At 41.6% G+C, this 19591-nt stretch overlaps 1 protein-coding gene across 1 annotated transcript; it reads right to left on the reverse strand.

Moving 5' to 3' along the window:
* Positions 1–2053: 2053 nt before the first annotated feature.
* LOC137500449 (uncharacterized) lies at positions 2054–18664 on the reverse strand. Its single transcript, XM_068227339.1, has 5 exons — positions 18567–18664; positions 4155–4327; positions 3482–3601; positions 3121–3227; positions 2054–2086 (listed from the first exon to the last, which is right to left on the reverse strand). The coding sequence occupies exons 1-5, from the start codon at positions 18662–18664 to the stop codon at positions 2063–2065; spliced, it is 522 nt and encodes a 173-aa protein (XP_068083440.1). The 3' UTR covers positions 2054–2062.
* Between the last annotated feature and the right edge of the window lie 927 nt (positions 18665–19591).

Consider the following 19591-nt stretch of genomic DNA (forward strand, 5'->3'; position numbering starts at 1 on the left):
AGACACCGTGTTGTAGAGAAGCAGAGTATCAGAACCTCGTTCAGTGCTGCCCTCGGCGTTCTTACCTTGGAAGCTCTAACAACCTGTTCAGTCTCATTTATGATGCTATTAGATGTTGACCTAGTGTAGTTTTGTATTTTAATCCATTCTCAATCAATCAATCAATCAATCAATCAATACTGATCTGCATTTAGAGCAGTCGCCCAGGTGGCAGATTCCCTATCTGTTGCTTTCCCAGCCTTTTCCTAAATGATTTCAGAGAAATTGGAAATTTATTGAACATCTCCCTTGGTAAGTTATTCCAATCCCTAACTCCCCTTCCTATAAATGAATATTTGCCCCAGTTTGTCCCCTTGAATTCCAACTTTATCTTCATATTGTGATCTTTCCTACTTTTATAAACGCCACTCAAACTTATTCGTCTACTAATGTCATTCCACGCTATCTCTCCGCTGACAGCTCGGAACATACCACTTAGTCGAGCAGCTCTTCTTCTTTCTCTCAATTCTTCCCAACCCAAACTTTGCAACATTTTTGTAACGATACTCTTTTGTCGGAAATCACCCAGAACAAATATAGCTGCTTTTCTTTGGAGTTTTTCCAGTTCTTGAATCAGGTAATCCTGGTGAGGGTCACATACACTGGAACCTTACTCTAGTTGGGGTCTTACCAGAGACTTATATGCCCTCTCTTTACATCCTTACTACAACCCCTAAACACTCTCATAACCATGTGCAGAGATCTGTATCCTTTATTTACAATCCCATTTATGTGATTGCCCCAATGAAGATCTTTCCTTATATTGACACCTAGATACTTACAATGATCCCCAAAAGGAACTTTCACCCCATCAACGCAGTAATTAAAACTGAGAGGACTTTTCCTACTTGTGAAACCTACCACTGGACTTTTAACCCCGTTTATCATCATACCATTGCCTACTGTCCATCTCACAACATTTTAGTGGGGTATTCATGAAATGGCACAGGCCAAGTTAGGATAAATGCACGAGATGAAACTGTCTTTGAAGCTACTTTCAGCAGAGATATTGCAAAGGGATAGGCAATTACTCAAGAGAATAAATGATTCCACTACCATCAGTTTATATATTTCTTCTGCAAATTAGGGTTAGAGGTAAACTATAATAAACTTCTATTGTCCAATTATAATAACGTATATTATACACAATTTTATAATAATGCTTTTTGTTTTATGCCCTACCAACTATTTACGGAGTTGCTGGAATTGTGTCCGATAAATGTTCTTTTACGTGCCAATACGTAACAATGGCTTATTCAAGAACCTTCAAATACCACTGGACTGAGTCAGGATTGAACCTGCCAACTTGAGCCCAAAAGGTCAGCGCTCTACCACCTGACTTACTCAGACAGACTTAAATTATTTTTAAAAAAATAGATACCTATCACCACATTTTTACATGCTTCCTCATTTGGTAACTTCTGATGACAGGAAGTTACGTAAGATCTCTCTCTGTCTGATTTCAAGCTTGGAAGATGAAACCTCAATTCTAATTATAAACAGAGGTGTCTACTTCATTTGCATGCTTTTCCCAACTCAGTACTGAAAGGCACAAGAGCCTGAAATGCTATGCTTTTTACATTGCATCGACACATGACGATGATGGGATAGGACAGGACTAGGTGTGGGAAGGAAGAAAGCGTGGACTTAATTAAGATACAGCTCCGGCTGCCTGGTGTTGATTGTTGGAAAACAGTCTTCAGGGCTGCCAACGTAGGTTTTGAACCTGTTATCTCCGAATGCAAGTTCACATAGAGTCTGAAGTTAAGCAGTGTGAAAACTTAGGTACTCTATCAGACATGTTACATATACGAATCCTTAGAAAATTCTGATTAGAGACTAGGAGTTGCCACATTGTATTGAATGAGAGTACAAAAAGAAAAGAGAAATAATCACTTCAATCAAGATTTTTATTAATGTTTTCAACTACAGTGAGGAACCGCTCCATTTTCAATTACTCCAATAAGCCTCTCTGTTGTTTTCAACCTGCTGTAGCGCAGCCTTAGCCATAAGCATTGCTGCCTCAGCCTGCTGCTTCACCAATCATCTGAAAAGAAAGAGAACAGTGTACGATTAATATTTTATTGTTCAAAATCTTTCTAGCTACTGGTTTTATGTCGCACAGACTCAAGCAGGTCCAATCCCATTGTCACCATAAGACCTGCCTGTGTCAGTATAAAGTGAAACAAATAACAAAAAAATACCCACATGCCATTGTTTACTCGTCAGAAAAATTTAAAAGATGAAATATATTAAGCACTTGCCAAGGAAATCCAATTGGTAGAGTATGTACATATATTATTGGGGGAAAAAGATGAAGTGTGTCATACATTTCATGCATACTGCAAGTATGTGGACAGCTGGAGTAACAGGCATTGGTCACAATATTTAAGTAGGAAGAATCTGCTGTAGACATTAATGATTATTTATAAATTCGTCTCGTTTTGCAGATATATCCAGTCATTTCCTTTTGAAGGGTAGCCAATATTAGACTTTGTATAGACAATCGCATCAGATGTTTGGACAAGAAGTATTTCACTATGTATGCTTTGCAGGTATATTTGTAACCAAAGCAAAAATAAATATTAGTTGAATTCTTCAGTCAAACTTCTGTTTATAACAAAAATTATAATTACAGTGAACTGTCCTGCTATCCTTGTGTTCACTTGCCAAGCACGAGCCAACTCTATCATAATTAATATGTACGTAGCATAAGCAATTACTTGATATCAAAGTGTAAACCAGCAGCAAATTTGGTAAGGACATAGTGAAAGCATATTTTTTCCTTCTAATTGATGGTCATATTAGATGGACCACAACCTAACATGTCACATATTCCCATACAGGCAAATTCTCTTTATTCTGGCCCTCTTGTAAATATAACTGAAAAGCTTTCCAGGCTGTTGAACACTAATTGTAACACTTACAACACAATGACATACCTGAAAAAAACTACAAACACCCAATGGTTTTAAATGTATATTAGGTGTTGTAAGTTGTGTATGACAAAGTTACATGAACTGAGTCAACATTGAAAAACATGGTTTCATTCTTTAAAATACTCTTGTAAATGGAACTTACCAACTGAGTTTTATTACTGTCTTCCTGTAAGACTGTAAATTTCTCACGTGCCTCCATCAACTGAACTCTAATTCTCTCCCTACTTGGAGTCTTGTGTTTCTTCACAGCTGAAACACAAGACTAATTAAATTCAAGTAAAAAAATATAATGTTTCTAACAAGTATTCTGAACAAAAGCATTCTGCAGTCCAACCAATGACTGCATTTGTACCCTATGTAATAACTTGTAAATTCTATATCACCTCCGAAAGTGTAAAAACAGACAAAAGTCACTGACTGAATATAGCAGAGTGAGTTTTCAATAAAACTTAATTGTCAGTTGAGTGCTCCTTATTATTATTATCAAACTAAAGCATACTTACAATATTGCCGTGACCCTGAGCTTTGAGTAGATTTTCCTGGTGAAGGTATTTCTAAACATCCCCTTCCTTCAATTGAATTTTCCAATTCAGGAGGCACATCTAAATTCTTTTCATGAATACCTATTAATAAATCACATATTATTAATATCGCAAATTTCAAATAATGCCCAGAATAAGAACAATATTGCAGTTTGTGAGAAAACTTGCCAATCTCAGTATGTACCACTTCCAGTGGTATTACTACAGGAGTCGTCACATCTTTCAACATACCGTATGTGTTTGAGGAAGAACCTGTAGGACTTACACATCCCCTGCATCGAGATGAATCTGTAGGCTCTGAAATATAATCTATATTTAAAATTTTTTAAGAAGAATATACAAAAATGGTTATTACGTCTACTGTAAGTAGTTATCTCTTCTTCTGACAAGCTATAAGGGCATGCAGGTCCCTCCACATACACAAAGCCAATCACTTCCAACACCCTTAGTTCAACAGCTGTAAGAGGTGTGACAGTAATGGGCTTATTTCCTGTTGTATTCCTCTGGCGCCTGATATTGGCTGCTTTCTTAGAAGCAGAAAACTTATGATCCCTCCAAACCTATACATGAACACTATTAGATAATGATTAAACACAAATACACAAATATTACTAATAAATATAATTAAACGTACAACTTGCCAGTTCCTCTGGGAACACTGTTAAAGCCTTCCACCTTTCACTTAGGCCTCGTGTCCCATCTTTTCCCAGAAATTTTCCGCGAGGAAAAAGATTATGGTTCTCCATGTACGTCACCAGTTCTTCTATCCGGCTCTCCGTAGCTCTTCCAGCTCTTGGAGTTTTAAAGCTGAAAGTAATATCCTACATTGTATATTCATCACAGTTTTTACTGCAATATTTATTAATAGTATATCTCATTCTTGTGAACAAAGAGATACTGTAGAGAAATTCTACACTTCTTTCCAGTAAGCATACCATTGTGACCTCAAAATTACACATTTTCATTATACAGTAGACTGTCATGACTAAGTGTTCAATTTGCAAACATCTATGAATCAACTAAGCACCTCCATACTCCTTAGTTTGCAACTAGCTCTGTAGCCTCGTTTCATTCCTATTAGAAACTGAACCTAACCATCTTCGCTTTAGTCCTGTCTAAGTACTCTTAAACAACAGACTCTATTATGTTTCTAGGCAACCTATCCTTGTCCGTTCACCTGAACAATAAAATAATAATTACATGGCATCAGAAGGAGCATAAATATGCTACCAGAAAGTTTAATAAATTTAACAGCAAATAAATGACAAATTTACATCAAAACAGAGTTTCAAAATCCTATCTCGTCACCTATAGATACCTAAAACCTATTACAATTCATAACATCTACATACCCGTACTGTTACCATCCCACAGTGGAGTATCGGTATAATCATATAAAATTAATGGAAGACTATTTAAGGTACTACTCACAAATAACACTACTTCATTCACCAGGATGTAGTGGTTATATAGAGAGGAAATGGAACTGGTACCGGTAGAGTGGCATGGAGAGCAGCATCAAACGTCCCAAACAACAACAATAAATTTGGTACTGGTGCAGGAGCATAGTACATGCATTAATTTATAACATAATTTCGAGTGCTTAACCTTACGCGCCTGTTTAAGGTAAGAACGGCGTTTTGTTGTGGGATAGTACAGATAGCGTCTATGTGTTTGAGCGACTGATTCATTTGAATGTGCAAGTCGGTAAGTTAAAATTTCGCTCTGTTTTAAACCAATAAAATGCGTATATTATTCTATTCTGCCTCATATAACACAAGTAAATACCAAAATCAAGCGCTAGATTATGTCATCCAACAATCTACAATTAAAAGAAAGAAAATATTGCAAGCCACGTGGTGTTTGAGCGAGTGGGTTTCATTTCAATGTGCACACCGGTAAGTTAAAATTTCGCTGTTTTAAAGTACGGGTATTATTTTAGTCTGTCTCATAAAACACAAGTAAATACCAAAATTAAGCAGATTACCATGTCCAACACTCTACAATTAAAAAAATAATATTGTAAGCCACGTGGTTCTATAGGCCTAAAATAGGAATTTGATACTCTCGTTAATCGTAACATTCTAGTAATTCCTATAATATTATGCTGTTCATAAAATTGCATTGACACTTTCCTCGAATAGTTTCTTGAAGACGTATCCATTTCAACAGCAAAAACCAAACGTTTAACGAACAATGTGTAGACCTACGGCTCTAATACGTTCCAAGTTGACGTTGAATTGGTTTTGAAGATCACCGCGCTCAAATAGCTTAGTATGATAATAGTGGAAACTCCTGCGAGGAACTGGCGACACTGCTTCTGCGTGCCATCTAGCGGTTCGAGGAGTTAACTACACTTGCTACTGGTGTCAGCTGTGTATGTTAGAAGTGTCTCATTTGTACATCAGATTGTTTTGTGCTTGTTATGTATCACTATTTTGGAAATGGCGGGAAGAGGAATTATTTGTGCTATGTATGGGTGACAAGGTGATCGCAAGTCATTTTACAGATTTCTTAACAACAAAGTGCTGTGAGTATAGGCCTACCTGTTATTGTTTACGTGCCTATATTTTTTCTATTTATGTGAAAATACTTTCTTTAAACCAAAGTTATTATTAAACCCATGCATTTAATCAATTTTTAGGTGTACTCAGTCGGCTATGAAGAGCAGAAGGGCAGATTTAGATGAAATGCAGACCATTATATCATGAGCTGGGCATGTAGCAAGTTTCTCCATGCTGAGTGTAGCGATGTATTGTCATCTTATGATATTGATTATAGCATGGGAAATTTGCACATAGAAATGAAGAAATATGATAATGATGTTTCCAAAAATTTTTCCGGGTGGGGGGGGGCGTTAGGCGCTATTTCTTTTTTGTTTACAATTTTGCTTTACGTCGCACCGACACAGATAGGTCTTATGGTGACGATGGAATTGGAAAGGTCTAGGAGTGGAAAGGAAGCGGCCGTGGCCTTAATTAAGGTACATCTCCAGCGTTTTCCTGGTGTGACAATGGGAAACCACGGAAAACCATCTTCAGGGCTGCCGACAGTGGCCTTCAAACCCACCATAACCCGCATGCAACCTCACAACCGCGCGCCCCTAACCGCACGGCCAACTTGCGCGGTTAGTGCTAAAATATCAGGAACATTGAAGATAGTTTATGTCAGTTTTTATCAGAAAGCACACATGGAATTAGAAGAAAAATAGCTGACAGGTTTTTGTCATTGAATGAATGAAGTGAAGGCATTTGTAACAGCTGTATAAAATTACTGACTAAATATTCTTTTAAAAGTCCTTTTAAAGGGACATGTGAATAGAACCAATGATTCAACGCAGAAAAATCTAGCCAGTAAAAACATCAAGTTGAAGAAAGATATTACATGTGTGATTTGCTCTTTGAGTCTGTATGCCCTAGTCATAACAGGACTATCGAATGATTTAATTTGGTAACACATTTGTTTTATTCTTTACCAGTGGTTCTTTCAGATCAACGTCCACCGTTTTCCTTCCCTATATTATGTTACAAAAACGACGCGAACGTTGTTGGGTTCGAAGTCGAAATACGTAGTGTTTTAATAGCGCCTTGTGTTAGTGTTCTCTTCGAGCCAGTAGATGGCAGCACTGCTGGCTGTCGCCGCTGCTCTCCTTGTTAAGTGAGGAGAGTTTCCACTATTATCCTATTAAGCTATTTGCCGCGCTTAATGCGTTTCACCATCGCCCTCTACTATGACTGCGCTAATACGCCTTCTCATTCACCCGGCCACACATGTAAACAAGCGAACACGTCATAGTTACCAGTTCACGCGCTTGGAACGCTGGGAAGCTGACATTAGTCTGCTTAAAGAGATACGCTCCGTGATCATTGCCAAGAGTGCTGCCGTAATTTGAGCCTCTGGTTGCTTTATTTGGCTCGTTTCTTTGGTCGTGAATCGTTTTAATATTTATGTATATAATATCGTTTACTGCTGTGTGCCTTGATGTAAGATGAAAAGCAGATCGGGAAGTGGGATCGTTTCATGAATTTCCTTTCAACGAGTAACAACGTCATAAATGGCTAAATGATATCTCAAGAAAGAATTTCTGTCTTAATTTCGAGTTCATATGCTTGCCATACCGAATAAATCCACACCTTCACGCTACGTAGCAGATATAAACTGCGAGACTGGAATAACACTCTTAGTAAAGGAGCCCCTCTTAGCAGAAAGTCAGCAAATAACTGAAGCAGAGAGTTGTGTTTGTTGGTAGTCCATCGAACAGCAGATGTTATAAGAAAAGAAACTGGACACCTTCTTTGAACAGAAAGACGCTTCGTTCCATGTTGAGCGAATAAAAACTACTCAAGATGACTATCATGCAAGCGAAAGTAGATATAGAATTACCCTAGTCAATAATCTTCTCTGTTTTATAATTTCCGCCATGACTACAAAGTAAAGATTACCAATAGCATTTTTAAGAGGCTTTTAGGGACAGATCTACATACTTCAACACTCACAACAATAAAGTCGAAGCTTGCGGATTTTCCGTGTTGCGCATTGTGAGTGACAATCATAAGATTAATGTTAGCATGATAAGAAGAATTTCAGAACACACTAAACCGAAGACCTGTCATCCTATTGATAGTGAAATGCCTCTTCTTGCTTTCGACCAATCGCACATTCTGAAGAAGTAAGAAATTCTTTACTAAAAAATATCTATGTTTGATGGTTTCCATGATATAAATGGTGATTTTATCAAGAAACTGTATCAGATGCAATCAAATGAAACTGTGAAACCGGTTCATTTCTCTTACACGCAAAAATATCGAGCCGTCTAGTTTAAGAAAATGAACGTGCGGCTGAAGTAATAACAGACCGTTCGTGTACAGATATGCTTGACTTTTAGTCAATGTCAAATACATGTCAGTAACACAAATGTAGCAACATTGCGCATTGGAACCGGACAAGAGCAAGGTGTGCAACAGTGCTGATTGACTTGATTTATAAAAGAGATTAAAAACAGCAGGCTGCAGTAGGCCTACATATCTGATTTGCCAATGTGGATTTTGAAAGTTATTCATGATTTTGTATTGGAAGCACAACCATTTGTTCATAAAAATCCTGTTGCGTCTATGAGTGACTATTTAATGTCCGTGATGCGTGGTTTTCCTCACTTCAGTTGTCCTAAAATCGGACATTCACAGTTATTGAGTGAAGTTATTTGCGAGTGTGATATTCTTAAATAACTTAGGCACATAAATCTTTGGAAGACCGAAGTATGAGAACGCGAAACATTTAAACAGAAAAGTGTGTGAAATTATTTATTTCCTACAGTATTTACTACCTACCGTTAGCATTATTTTGTACGGTTTTTCCTCTGCGGAGGAATACGTTCTTCACTGAATTTCTTTATTAAGGTGCAAGGTGTGATTCAAATATGTTTATCGAGCGATTGTCTATATATTTAAACAGAAATTTAAAAAACACTTAACATGTACTGTAATGAACAATCGTGTTTCAATGCCAGCGAAGCAGCGCTCGGCGGTAAAAATTGTAACTAGTCCCATATTGCTCATATCGCTGTATTGGGAAGGCGTATTAGCGCAGCCATAGTAGAGGGCGACGGTTTCACTAACAGCTCTACTCACTCTCCTGTAGGAGATCATCACATCATCACTTCTTATTGGCCAAAAATTCTAGCCTTCGACCGGGGTGTTCCGAAGAAATTATTCTTAGCGACCGACTTGAGTGACGTCACAAGGCTCTCGCTTGCAACGTTTCCATAGAGTATAGAATAGCTCGGCGCTAGAACTCTCCGCCCTGCAAACTATAATACTCGGTGATTTGCCGATCCGAACATCGCCGGTTGGCATGTACATGCGAGCACAGAAATGGTGTCCCGGTATAAACAAAGCATGGTATACCCCCACCTCCACGCTTAACGCATTGCTGCAGGTAGACAGCCCGCTACAAAGCTGTTGTGTTTGAAATGGGCACAGTGGTGGATGTATAGCAATACACACACCGTGCCTTCAGCACTACCCGTTCACTCCCTCCCCTCTTTCTCAGTACTGGAGTGGCCTTCGACACTACCCCTTCACTCCCTCGCCACCTATCAGTACTGGAGTGGGGCAGTGTTGATTGTTTACGTCGGGACACCATTCCTGTGCTTGCATGTACATGACTTACCTATAGCAGCATTTAAGAGTTTCAGTCATCTAGTGTTAACGAAAATATGAACCTTCCATTACCAAGCGGTACCGGTAACTTAGTTACGGATGTTGCATGCCAAACCAAAGACAGTGAGGGTGTACTTGACATTGAAAGACTTCTAACAATATTTGATGCAGTGCAACTCTTCACAGGTTTTGACAACAGAGCTCATTTTAAATTAGTGTTTCAAGCCCTAGGAAGGGGTATATTTTTCTAAGGGTATTTCCAATTCCACCAGAATACTGTTTCTTTTTAACAATGATGAAATTGAGAATGGCCAAAACAGATAAGGAACTTGCATATGATTTTGGTTTAAATGTAACAACAGCAGAGCTATTTTTTTCTGTATGGATAAATTTTATGTATTGCCAGTGCAAAGAATTAAATATTTGGGTTGATCAGAAGACTGTGAGGTAAAACTCCCTTCTGGAACTTAAGAAGCAATATCCTAACACAAAAATAATTTTAGACTGTACTGAAATTCCAATCATGAAGCCTAAGCGTTCTAGTGCCCAACAGGAAATATTTTCTACGAACAAAAAATGTAACATTGTGAAGGTACTGATTGGAATAAATCCATCAGGATTTGTGATCAGATGCGTATGGTGAATCAGTTTCAGACAGGCAGTTGTTTATAAAATCTAATATTATTGACTTGCTGGAAGAAGGTAACTCAGTAATGGTTGACCGAGGATTTCAAATTCAAGACCTACTTTGCTCAAAAGGGAGTACGGTAAGTGTAAATAATCCATCCTTCTTGACAGGAAAAGGGCAGTTCTCCACCATGGAAAATACCGTGACAAGGAGAATAGCTTCCAAACGAATACACATTGAAAGTGCTATAGCTTTAGGAAAAACATACAAAATTCTACAAAAAAGGTTCACATAAGCAAGGTTCCTCTGTCAGGTAGAATTATTTTTGTCCACCTCTGTCCACCACGGTACCCCGTAGCAATTATTATTATTATTATTATTATTATTATTATTATTATTATTATTATTATTATTATTATTATTATTATTGACGATGATTAGCCACCAGTGAATAAGATGTGTTGTGGTAGTGCGTCTTATATCCACCTGTAAAGAAGATCTGCACTTCGTTTGTGGTTTCCAGGGGGTATTTGTGATTTTATTTTGGGTGCTGTATTAGTGTTATCTAGTGAGTCCACGTTCGTTTAATAGTGTTTTAGGGTCATATTTATTATCAATTTTGTGCCCTAAATATCTTCCATTTCGTTCATTGTTCCAATCATTCCACAGATATCACTAATTAGAGGGTAACTCGTATCTATTTTAAAAATTTTTGACCTAACTGGCACCCATTTTGTCTCGTCCGCCATTACTACCATGGAGACCACAAAGAAGATGTGCACTCTACTCTCTTTTCACGCGGTTGCCTTAGGTCACAGAGCCTGCCCATTTTGTCAGCCATCTTAAGACGGGCAATATCTGATACGGCGTGTAGACAACCTCCAAGATGGTGCACCTTGGGCAACGGACTGCAAGAGCAGGACGGCAGAAAGTCTACACAAACGGTAACCGAACTAGATCTCGTATCTCTCCCTGTTTTTATGATCTAAAAACTTATCCCAACGACTCCTTTAAGAGCCAATTCGCACAGAACTCAAAATGCATTGGACCTTGTGCCCGTGACCTACAACTGAGCATTGAAGCCATCTTCTTAATTATCAATCCTAAGATTGGTTGGGAGCAATTCGTCTTCTCCACTCTTCTCTGTAATCCGCAAATCCCTTCATTTCCACATATGAGCCTGTTCCTACGTCATCTCTGATCTGTCTTGAATATTGCAGTCTAGGTCTTCCTCTTCCTCTTTTACTTTGAATCATTCCTTCCATGACATTAATTATGAAACCATTGTGCCTATAGAGATGGCCAATTAATTGGTATCTTCTCTTTCTTATTGTTGCTAGAAAGGATCTTTTTCACCTATTCGTCGAAGAAATTCTTCATTGGTGAGTTTTGCTGTCCATGAGATTTTTTCCATCCTCCTCCAGAACCACATCTCGAATGCTTCCAGACGTTTCTTATCACATGCACTGATAGTCCACGTTTCTGAGCCATACCAGGCCACACTCCAGACATAGCACTTAATAAATCTCTTCTTAGTCTCCACATTTAAATTCCTTGGTGTAGGTCTAAGTAGTATCCTTTTCTTGTAATAAGTCATATCCAAAGATAATGCGAATACCTGAGTAAATTATCTAAAGAACATAAAATTGATCTCGTCGCCCTACAAGAAACCCATCTAAAAGACTATCAGGTATACTCTAGAGCAAGAATACCTGGTTATAAAATTATAGGCATGCTTGGTTCAGAAATGTATGGTTCTATCATATACATTCGCCAGGACATATCCGACTACAGTGTTACTTCTTGCTACCGACAAAGTAATATTGAAATCATCTCCGTCAACGTAATGGAAACATCAATATCTGCAGTGTACAAACCAACACAGGAACGCTGGCCAGATCCCCTCTTCCAAACATAAGTCATCCAGGTGTTTACCTTGGGTATTTCAACAGTCATCACACTTCATGGCGGTGTGACAAAATTATGAAAACAGAGAAAAGCTATCAGATTGGATGGACCAGATCCAACATCATCTGTCCTACGATGCAAAAGACAACAAATCTTTCCATTCTGCTATATGGCGAAAAAGACACCAATTCTGATTTCTGTCTAATAACAATGGATGCTAAAAATATTCCTTTACCTCACACAAAATATTTACTATCAGGTTTTCCACGCAGCCAGCATCGACCAATTATTTTAACCATCGGTTTACAAGTTCCATTAATTAGAACAAAACGGAAAACGAGATGTAACTTCAAGAAAGCGCAATGGATGAAGTGTTCTCATGAGGTCGATTCTCAACTTCGCTGGATTCCACCTAAACTAGAGAATTATAAACGCTTTGTTGGAACATGGTGTAGCAAAACGTAACACACCCCATGGGTATATAAATAACTTCATTCCTTGCTGGAATTAAGAGACTGAAGAGTTTGTTAAAGCATACGAAGAAAACGGAGATCCTGCCTTGGGCATTCAGATTCTACAATCCTTGAACACTCAAAAAAGGGAACACGTATACACAACACAAGGTCTTGATTTTACTCACTCCAGTCACTAAGATTGGTCACTTCTTAGAAAACTTGGAGCAGCAACACCACTGCCGATTTCCAGAACTGAACTTAATCCATCTTCCATCGCATAACACATGAAAAAGAGGTCAGAAGATGTTCCGATAGATACCTGCCAATACAAAATTATACAAGAGAGTCTTAAAGCAATCAATGATCAGCTGGAAGATAACCCATTGTATTCCTCTCCTTTCACGAATGCTAACTCAATCAAGCAATTCGATCTTTGAAATCTGGGAAAGCAGCTGGTCTGGATAGTATACACTGACTGACAGTGACAATGCAACACCAAGGAGGAGTGGCTCGAAAGGGATGAAAGTTAGGGAAAAAACAGAGTCGGCACGGAAGAATAATTGATGTTTATTTCAAACCGATATGCAGGTTACACAATGCGCACGGCATCGACTCAGTAGGATGTAGGACCACCGCAAGCGGCGATGCACGCAGAAACACGTCGAGGTACAGAGTCAATAAGAGTGCGGATGGTGTCCTGAGGGATGGTTCTCCATTCTCTGTCAACCATTTGTCACAGTTGGTCGTCCGTACGAGGCTGGGGCTGAGTTTGCGAACGGCGTCCAATGAGATCCCACACGTGTTCGATTGGTGAGAGATCCGGAGAGTACGCTGGCCACGGAAGCATCTGTACACCTCGTAGAGCCTGTTGGGAGATGCGAGCAGTGTGTGGGCGGGCATTATCCTGCTGAAACAGAGCATTGGGCAGCCCCTGAAGGTACGGGAGTGCCACCGGCCGCAGCACATGCTGCACGTAGCGGTGGGCATTTAACGTGCCTTGAATACGCACTAGAGGTGACGTGAATCATACGCAATAGCGCCCCAAACCATGATGCCGCGTTGTCTAGCGGTAGGGCGCTCCACAGTTACTGCCGGATTTGACCTTTCTCCACGCCGACGCCACACTCGTCTGCGGTGACTATCACTGACAGAACAGAAGCGTGACTCATCGGAGAACACGACGTTCCGCCATTCCCTCATCCAAGTCGCTCTAGCCCGGCGCCATGCCAGGCGTGCACGTCTATGCTGTGGAGTCAATGGTAGTCTTCTGAGCGGACGCCGGGAGTGCAGGCCTCCTTCAACCAATCGACGGGAAATTGTTCTGGTCGATATTGGAACAGCCAGGGTGTCTTGCACATGCTGAAGAATGGCGGTTGACGTGGCGTGCGGGGCTGCCACCGCTTGGCGGCGGATGTGCCGATCCTCGCGTGCTGACGTCACTCGGGCTGCGCCTGGACCCCTCGCACGTGCCACATGTCCCTGCGCCAACCATCTTCGCCACAGGCGCTGCACCGTGGACACATTCCTATGGGTATCGGCTGCGATTTGACGAAGCGACCAACCTGCCCTTCTCAGCCCGATCACCATACCCCTCGTAAAGTCGTCTGTCTGCTGGAAATGCCTCCGTTGACGGCGGCCTGGCATTCTTAGCTATACACGTGTCCTGTGGCACACGACAACACGTTCTACAATGACTGTCGGCTGAGAAATCACGGTACGAAGTGGGCCATTCGCCAACGCCGTGTCCCATTTATCGTTCGCTACGTGCGCAGCACAGCGGCGCATTTCACATCATGAGCATACCTCAGTGACGTCAATCTACCCTGCAATGGGCATAAAGTTCTGACCACTCCTTCTTGGTGTTGCATTTGCTCTGTCAGTCAGTGTATTTACATAATTTATAACTCACCTAGGAAGTAATGGCAGGAAGTAGCTCAGGAATTTCTTCTCAGATATCCTCGCCAAAGGATAAACATCACCAGAGTTCAAAATAGCAAAAACCAACGCAATCCTTAAGCCTGGGAAACCAGCAGACGACACACCAAGTTACCGTCCAATTTCACTCCTCAGCGTTTGCTATAAAATTCTGGAACGCCTAATTTACAACAGAATATACTGCACATTAGACAGCAAATTACCACCGGAACAGGCTGGATTCAGGGTAAAACGAAGCTGTTGTGAGCAAGTCTTAGCTTTAACATCCCTTATAGAATCAGGTTTCCAAAGAGGATTGAAAACATCCGTGCCTATCATCGACTTAACTGCTGCGTATGATACAGTGTGGATTGATGGATTCATACTGAAGTAAAACAAGCACTACCGTGTAGAATACTCATTGCCTTGTTATCTACCATGTCAAGGAATCGTTATTTCAGAGTGTGTTCAGATGACAAGGTGAGCAAGTCGTACACCATCAAGAATACTCCTGTGGTTGGTGACGGTACAATAACACCCACGGTATCCCCTGCATGTTGTAAGAAAGGACTAAAAGGGGCCCCAGGGGCTCTGAACTTTGGAGCGTGGGTTGGCGAACACGGGGCCCTTAGCTGAGTCCTGGCATTGCTTCCACTTACTTGTGCCTGGCTCCTCACTTTCATATATCCTATCTGATCTTCCTTGGTCAACTCTTGTTCTTTTCTGACCCCGACGGTATTACGTATGGAGGCCTAAGGATTCTTTCATTTTCACGCCCTTCATGGCCCTTGTCTTCCTTTGGCTGATACCTTCATTTTTTGAAATGTCGGACCCCTTCCATTTTTTCTCTCTGATTATTGTTATATAGAGGATAGTTACCCAGTTGTACTTCCTCTTAAAACAATAATCACCACCACTACCACCAATCCTTCTTCAACCTATACACAAGTGATGTACCAGAAACTATGTCCCATAAGTTCTGCTATGCTTATGACTCTGCCATAGCAATTCAAACTAACCATCTTGAAGAAGGAGAAGAAATCCTGACACAGGATCTACAAAAACTAGAAAACTATTTCAAACAATGGAGGCTTTGCCCAAACTCGTCAAAGACGGAGGTCACAGCTTTTCACCTTAACAACAGAATCTCCAAACAAAAGCTGAACATTACATTATGTGGCAAAAAGGTGAGAAACAATTCTAATCCGAAATACTTGGGAATTACTCTCGACCGCTCTCTGTTTTACAGAAAACATCACGAGAATACTGCAGGAAAACTTAGGACCAGAAATAACATCATTCGCGAACTAGCCGGCACAACAGCACAACATGTGGTGCTGATGCAAGTACTCTTCGTATGGCAAGCCTTGCACTGGTCTACTCTGTTGCCGAATACTGTGCACCGGTATGGTGTCCACAGTGTGGATCCTCAGCTCAATGAGACCTTAAGGATCATAATGGGCACACTAAGATCAACCCCTGTAACATGGTTGCACGTACTGGTAAGTATACCTCCTCTACAACTGAGAAGACCACAAGCTGCTGCTCAAACTTGGAAAACTTACATCTGTCCTGACTTTAAACACCTTCCAATTCACTCAGTACTGAGTAATCCATCAACCATGCGTCTGAAATCCAGGAAGCATGTTTGCGATTTTAACATTATTAAGCAGCCATGGCCTTTCAACATCAGCAAAGCCTGGACGGAAGGGTGGAGAGATTTCTCATCATCTCGTCAAATACAATTAGATGATCCTTCCCAGCATGTTCCAGGAACTGATCTACCAAGAGCTACGTGGTGCCAACTAAACCGCGTACAGGTGCAAAGCAACGCTGCACAAATAGGGATGGCTAGATTCACCTGCTTACGACTGCGGAGCGCAAGAACAAACGATGAACCACATCATTAGGGATCACAGGTGTTTGGGAAGAGTTCATGAGCGCTTTCCTGGCTGAAGAGTCTTGGTATTCACTTCTAATTTATTACGTACATATTTGTGTTCAATAATGTAGATCCTTTGATCCATACGAAATATAATAATAATAATAATAATAATAATAATAATAATAATAATAATAATAATAATAATAATAATAATAATATATTATATCATATATTGAAACAGGAACGCCCGTAATTCAACTTTGTGGAGAGCATGGATTAACGCCAAGGCGTGTACGGTTCATGCTTTTTTTGTTTGCTAGGGGCTTTACGTCGCACCGACACAGATAGGTCTTATGGCGACGATGGGATAGGAAAGGCCTAGGATTTGGAAGGAAGCGGCCGTGGCCTTAATTAAGGTACAGCCCCAGCATTTTCCTGGTGTGAAAATGGGAAACCACGGAAAACCATCTTCAGGGCTGCCGATAGTGGGATTCGAACCTACTATCTCCCGGATGCAAGCTCACAGCCGCGCGCCTCTACGCGCACGGCCAACTCGCCCGGTGGTTCATGCTTTAGAGAGTACGAGAGAAGGGTAGTAAAATGAGTTCATTTTTAAAGTGGAATTTGCAGTTTATTAAAATAATGCATAGAAATTATATCACCTTTTACAGACGAATAGTCTGAATGTCCTCAAAGATGTGGAGAAGGCGTCGTCCTACGGCGTCGGCGTCGTTCCACGGCTGTTGTTAGTCCTTGATGTTGAAGGAGACTCGAACGTGGGGCGGTTGTCTGATGATAGTGCAGCGTGGAATAGTTGTTCAACTTTGTATTCCACTAAGTCCCATGAAGGGAGTAGAGAAATATAAAACTTTCGCACAGAATGTCAATAGAATCTGATACGACACTTCTCTACCGCACTGCCCTGCGAGACACTGTTTACTGGCCGAACAAGTTCCACTGTGAATGTTATTGGACGCACATTACTTTTGGAAAAAGAGATGAATTCAAAATCACAGTTCTGTGAAAATAATATCGTTCGTGCAATAGTCACTGTCGAACTTGAAGTGCTAGGCAATGAAAATAATCTGGAACTTTGAGAGATACAACTGTTTATCCTTCACTTACTCTCAGTGCGAAAAGAAACACCGTCTTTGTACTGTTTGTAATGCGCACACGCACACGTAGAAATAAATTAAAGTTTCTGCGAAGACAGAAAAGAAACAGTTTATGACACGGTCCCGTGAAAAAGAACCAAGTTCTATTACGGCACAATCTTAACAAAAAAATCACGTAGTTTCTCAGAGATAAATTTTCCACTGAGGCACAGTATTACGCGTAACTTAATACAATTTTTCGGCAATAGACACAGTCTTTCATGAGGGGAATTAACATAGTCCCTTGAAAAGAAATAAAGGCACCGTATTTCACAAATCAGCACAGTCTTTGAAAGGAAATATCGGCACAGTCTTATGAAAGAAAATGTTAGCACGGTTCTGCGAAGTGAATTAATACAGTCTTTGAAAGAAAGGTTGGCACTGTCCTTTATGAAACAAATTTACACCGTCCATGAAAAGAATTGTACTTTCACTAGGGCACAATCTCACGAAATAACCTAACACAGTCCCTTGGAGAGGAAACAACTAAGGCACAGTATTTATACCCTAAGTCCTTTAAGCACAGTTTCAAAATATCTAGTGATTACTGTACAGTCTCTTCAACACAAAATTCACAAAACGAAACAATGTTACTCGGCTCGAAAGACCAATATTATTAGTGAATAGGCTTTCGCTTACACGCGAAGTTAGAGTCCACAGAGAAGGCTTTCAACACTCGTATCACGCACTTTCAGTCGCCGGTCCTTAGCCGGACAGAGTAACAAGCTCTATCACACACTGTGACACGCTCACCCCGCGTGACCATCGCCGCCGACATGCTATTAATTTCTAAGAAGAAAGAGATAGCATGGGAAGAGTGGAAAGTGATACAAGGAGTATCTGCCGGTTTCCGAGTCAGACTCGCTACCACGCCAAAGATTGTATTGGTTGGATAGTGTAAGGGTCAGGGAGAAACTACATAGGCAGAAAGAGAAAGAGCTTACATGTAAAACCTGACATCTTGTGATAGCATATGCGAGGATGTGGTCTGGAAAGGTCCAGTGGTAGTGTTAGTTGAGAAGAGGTATGATGCACCAGCCATGATCCATCGTCTCACCGTTCCTTCTGCTAGGGGATCAGTCCGTCTGGGCACTGCCGTGACTAGCGTGGGCCTTGCCGGCTGCGGAGCCATGCGTCGAGTACTACTAGGGCCCGCCGCACAGCTCCACCTCCTTGGGGTACCTCGTACACAGTCTCCGATTCCGGAGAATGAGGCCTAGCCCGCCAAGGCGGGGGCCTCCTGGAAGGGGGTGGGTCATGACGCCGGGCCTCCTTCCTCTCTGCCTGCGCCATGGCCCAGTAGACTGGGCAACTGCGATGGGAGGCCGGGTGGCCCCCCGCGCAGTTGGCGCACACCGGCGCCTCTTTAAGTGTTGCGCAGGCCGTGTAGTTGTGATCACCCCCACAACGGCTGCACATCACTTGGAGCCCACACCTCTCCTGCCGGTGGCCCCACCTCAGACAGCGGTAACACTGCAAGAGCTGTTGAGTGGGACGTTTCAATCTCACCTGATTGCCACTACCCGCTGAGGTGCTCTCCTGGTTGGCTCCTCGCTCGGCTGCTGTCCTGGGAGCAGTCCTGAGTTGCGGCTGGGCAGCCCTTTCCTGGTGGGCCAGCGTCTTCTTCTACCTCCTGGTCCTGGGGCGGAGTCTTCTTCCCGGGTATCTCTTCTCGGCAGGGGAAGAGGCTTCTTCCTGGTGCCCTTCCTCCCGGCCTGTTGATCCCGGGGTAGCGGGTGGTTCTGCTGCGTCGCCGTCTTCTTCCTTCTCCTGGCTGGTGGCGGTGGCGTCGGTCGGTGCTAACACTCCACTGCGTTCCCTGTCCTGTGAGGCGCACGTCGATGTCTGCAGCTCGACAGTCACATTGGCGGACTGGGCCTGGACAGCAGCCTCTAAACGCCAGGGGACGTCCTCCTCCACTGCTGTGCAGCCGTCCGCCGTTCCGGGCGCTTTCCTGAATTGCGCCCGG

Source organism: Anabrus simplex, chromosome 4, assembly GCF_040414725.1.
Source record: "Anabrus simplex isolate iqAnaSimp1 chromosome 4, ASM4041472v1, whole genome shotgun sequence".
NCBI lineage: Eukaryota > Metazoa > Arthropoda > Insecta > Orthoptera > Tettigoniidae > Anabrus > Anabrus simplex.